The 4,591-nt window shown below is 44.7% G+C and overlaps 1 protein-coding gene across 1 annotated transcript; it reads right to left on the bottom strand.

Annotated features, from left to right (window-relative positions):
- Positions 1-51: 51 nt before the first annotated feature.
- On the bottom strand, positions 52-4,365 carry psmd6 (proteasome 26S subunit, non-ATPase 6). The gene is made up of 8 exons (XM_062397264.1): positions 4,100-4,365; positions 3,578-3,783; positions 3,169-3,314; positions 2,866-3,085; positions 2,628-2,736; positions 2,252-2,420; positions 354-431; positions 52-269 (listed from the first exon to the last, which is right to left on the bottom strand). The coding sequence occupies exons 1-8, from the start codon at positions 4,242-4,244 to the stop codon at positions 173-175; spliced, it is 1,170 nt and encodes a 389-aa protein (XP_062253248.1). The 5' UTR covers positions 4,245-4,365; the 3' UTR covers positions 52-172.
- Positions 4,366-4,591: the final 226 nt, after the last annotated feature.

Genomic DNA, 4,591 nt, shown 5'->3' with positions numbered 1-4,591 from the left:
TCATGTCTCTGCGTCTTTCCTTTGAGAAAAAAAAAAACTAACTTCAGGGTAAACAGTTAAACAAATTTTATTTATATACACAATGTAATAAGTCACTTTGTCAGACAAACAACAGGTTTGAGTATACCAAGAAAAACTCCTCCTTGCTGTGATGAGAGAAGATGGCCTCTGTTTACATGTTGATGACTCTCGACAGCTTCTGGACTCTGTTGAGGAGCAGGTCGCCCTTCTTGATGGTTTCCTGGTACTGCCAGTTTTTACTATCAGGTCTGAAAAGAAGAACAGGAAAGTTCAGTGTTCTGTACCGGTTACTGAGCGACGACGTGGATGTATTGAGAAGAATGGTCAAATACCTATTTGTTTCCACAATCTCATTCACTTTATCAATCTTACAGTGAAGACGGCCGGCCGCAATGAACCGAGACAGTTCCCTGAGAAGAGGAAACAAAAGTTAATGATAGTGTTAAACAATGACCGGAGATTTGCAACAAGGATGTCACAGTGAAGTTGACCTTTGAATGTATAATATCACCACCTCTAGATATTTAATTTGATCCATTACACATTTGTACATTCATTCTCAAGTCAGAACGACCTTTGAAAAAAAATGCTGTTCATCAGTTCGACCTTGAGGTCAAGTACATATTTGCACTAAATTAGTAATTAGTTGGTAATAACTAATTACTAACAGATATCATGGTCACATGAATTAGACAACCTGAAAACAGTACATCTCAAGTTGTGCCTGTTGCCATTGCAGGGCCTAAGCATATATACTTATATATTGATAGTTTATTATTTATAAATACAACTCAAAGGACCAGTTCAACATTTTGGGAAACATTCTATTTCATTTACAGAGAGTGAGATACGAAACTAAGACACTACTGTACTCTAATATCTTAAATGTTATACTGCAGGCAGCCGCTGCTTGTCATAAAAGATTAAGATACATTTTATTTGTCCCAAACACAGGCATGTAGGGAAATGTAACCTCTTCTTTTAACCCATCTGGTGCAGGACACACAAAGCAGTGAACAGCCATGTACGGCGCACAGGGAGCAGATGTTTGGGGAGTAAGGTGCCTTGCTCAGGGGCACTAGACAGGGTAGGGAGAATCCTCTAGGATATTTGGGCAGATCCAGGTTCGTCTTTTTGTTGTTTCTCCGTAGAGTCGAACCAGAGACCTTTTCTGCCCATAATCCAAGTTTCTGCCACTAGTCCACCGCCTCAAACAGGTCAGTGTGTCACCTGACTGTCAAAAGATAACAAGCAACTAATGCTCACCAATTACACATGATAGCTTGTTGGTGTAGTCATAAGTCTAAAAATCAATAATTATACTTCCCAAAATGTCAAACAAATCCTTAAATGTTAATGCTTTACTTGAACACTATTTGATGGTGACTGAATAAAAGACAAAACAAGAAAACTGATCATTGGTTCCAGTGTATTGAGCTGAAGTTTAACCAATTGAAACCAGGCCACTGACCATATTTGGTCATGATCTTTGCATCTGAATTTCCAACCTGAAAATGCTGCATCAGAGTGAGACAGGCGGATTTACGCATCTTTCAAGTCTTCTGCTATTGAAGTAAATTAAGCCGGCGGATGCTTCTGCGTTTTCACGGGCCTGCAAGCGGAAGAGCCTTTCCGAGCCTCTTATGTGCTTGCGTGCGTCGCCCAATTTTTTTAACTAGAAGGCGAAGCTATGAGAGCCTCATGCAGCTCGCAAGGCTGTGATTGGTCTGCTAACCGCATCCCGTCCGGAGTCGCATTTCCTGTTTCATGCCCCGTAATAGCGGCAGAAACAACGGAAGATTTAGAAGAAAGAATATGGACCAAATAGAAGAGCGGTTGGCAGAAGAGATCAGAAAGTATGACCACTTGTATAATTCTTCACTGACTGGCGGATCTGTCCGCCAGAAAAGGGCTATGAGGAGCCGCTGTGGCGATGTAAATAAACAGTCGACGAAGAAGAAAGAAGGCGTCTCTAAGGTCGTCTCCAACAAAACATGTTAGTCCGCCTAGTGTTCTGGAGGGGAATTGCGTTATAACGCGAAACGCTTGGATAAGCATGAATGACGAGTCCTACGCCACAGCGGCGTGAAAAGCTGCAGACGCAGTTGCAGAAGCATTGCCGGCCTTAACTTAAGTGCTGAAAACACTAGGACTTCTGTTGTGACCCTGAAGCTAACCTTTTGTAAAATTTTCAAAATGTGGCAAATAAATGTAGTGCACTGTAACTCACTGGTCGATGAATTCAGTGCTGACACCGAAGGCCTCAGCCATGTAGCCCAGGGTGAGGGAGCGGTAGGACTCCAGGAGCTGGCTGTAGGCCTGGATCCTCATCTCCCTCACATAGTAGCGGTAATGTGGCGCAAAGAGCCAGTCCTTCTTCATCTCCTGCTCCACCGTGGCTGTGGTAAAAAATAAAACAGATTCAGATTAGTCAAGTGACTTGGCAGGAAATAAACAGCGGCATGTGGTACATTTGAAAATAAGACTGAGGAACTTTTCTACCTAAAAGGTCAAACATTCAGACACTAATGTATGCGATAGCGAGTGAAACATCAGTCACAAGATGTGGATTTTATTTCCACTGGTAAAAGAAAAATGGTCCTCACCCAGGGACTGGAAGAAAACAGAGTAGCGGCACTCGTAGAGCGAGAAAAGATACTGGCGGATAGTGGGCAGACTGTGCAGCACCTCCAAGATCTCTGCTCCCTTTATGACCTACAGAGAAATGTTTTGAACACATTAGTTAACAGCAGCTGAGCAGATATTTCACACACGTTCCTCAAAATGTGTCATACAGAGATTTCCTCAATAGCATCTTCTGATTACATACACTGCTCCTTTTACCTTTTCACGTAGATCAGGCCTTTTGAGGGCGATCATGCAGACGTAAACGGTGTAGGTGACAAATGTCTTGTAGTCCATGAGCTCGTAGGAGGTGAAGGTGGACACTGTGTCGAGGAAGAGCTCAGCAGCTTGCTTGAAGTCCCTGATGGCCACACAGTAAAGACCCTGGTAGACCTTCAGGCGATTCCTTCGGTCCCAGTCGCCCCCCTCCTCAATGAGGCTGCAGAGAAAGAACAAAGCTCCATAAGTACTGAGGAGGCCATTTGCGGAGATGGTGCCAACCAAACACTTGAGATTCTTCACCTCTTTGCTTTCTCAGAGTTGCGTGTGATGAGGTCACTATCCATGTAGAAGAGTCCGATCCTCAGCAGGTAGAAGACGATGTCTAGTCGGTGACCCAGAGCAACTGTCTTGTCATAGGTCTTCCTGAAGGCTGTTAGGGCGCCCTCCTGTGGACACCAACAAAAAGGCAGACACTGTCAATGATTTGTCGCCTACTTCAACTTGCGTACATTTCATGTAAGTGATCAACTGTGTCTTATCAAAGACAGAATGGTGTGAAAACTATTGTTTTGACAAATACAACTGTACTATATCAGAAAGGAAGCGTCAACCACTTCCCTATAGTCTGGTCCCATAGTGGGGGGATCTACACGCAACGTCAGTTGATTTAAGGAACTTCACTTCAATAACAGCTGGAGAAAGCTCGTACCTTGTCTCCAATTCGGATCAGATATTCAGCTTTGGCCATCATGGCGTCTCGTATCTCGCTCTCTCCCAGGTTCGTCTCTGCGTCCTCCAGCACGTCGTCCAGACGCTTCAGCTCTTCCTCGTTCGCCTTCTTCATTTTGCTCAGCAGATCTGCTTCCAGCGGCCACTTCAGGTCCTTACACAGAGTCTCATAATACGGAGCCATGTCTGCACAGAGAGAACCACCATCAACACCTTCATAGTTATTCAACGAACAGCTAGAGTACATTATACATACGGAAGAACAACTTAATGTTGTTGCACGAAGTTTGACAAACAGCTCTATCGGCTAATTGACGTTTGCTAGCAGCGTTATCTAGCGATGCTAACGAGCATAATGCTGGAGGGTCAATTATAGCGGCCGTTTTACAAATACATCATACAACCAGGAGACAACTTTGTGTGCGATCATTCAGGTCAAAGAGCGTGTTGAGAGCAGACTTTTTGAAGCTGCCGTTACTGTGGAGTGGAAATGCTAACTCACTGTTAGCTTTGATAGCGTCCATGAGCTCAGTCTTCACTTTGACATCCTGTCGGTGGCCGTCCATCGTCAGCAGGAACTTGAGCTGCGCTATCCGCAGGTCGGGGTTCTTGGGCAGACCCTCCTCCTCCAGGTTTTCCATCGGCATTTTGAGTCGAAGAGGTATAAGCAATCACGAGCGGAAGCTTTTCTTTGTGCAGGAGGGATCCACTACTCGATGGTAACTGCTAATGAACGATGACTCCGGGAAACACTGGACCGTGTTGCTTCCGCCGGAGTGTCCGTCAACGAGAGGAAACAAGAGCGGAGCGTTGAACCACCAAGCTAAAATATACTGCCACCTACTGGACAAGAGGGCGAACATCACCTTCTGTCTGAGTGAAGAGGCTCAGCTCATGTGCTTCAAACATGTTCATTACTACACGCTATGGGGACCGTGTCATGTCATGTCAGGTCATTTGGCTGACGCTTTTGTCCAAAGCGACTTACAATTAG

This window comes from Platichthys flesus, chromosome 2, assembly GCF_949316205.1.
Source record: "Platichthys flesus chromosome 2, fPlaFle2.1, whole genome shotgun sequence".
In the NCBI taxonomy this organism is placed as follows: Eukaryota; Metazoa; Chordata; class Actinopteri; order Pleuronectiformes; family Pleuronectidae; genus Platichthys; species Platichthys flesus.
Note: the sequence above shows the minus strand (reverse complement) of the source record. Positions and strands in the feature narration are given on the sequence as shown.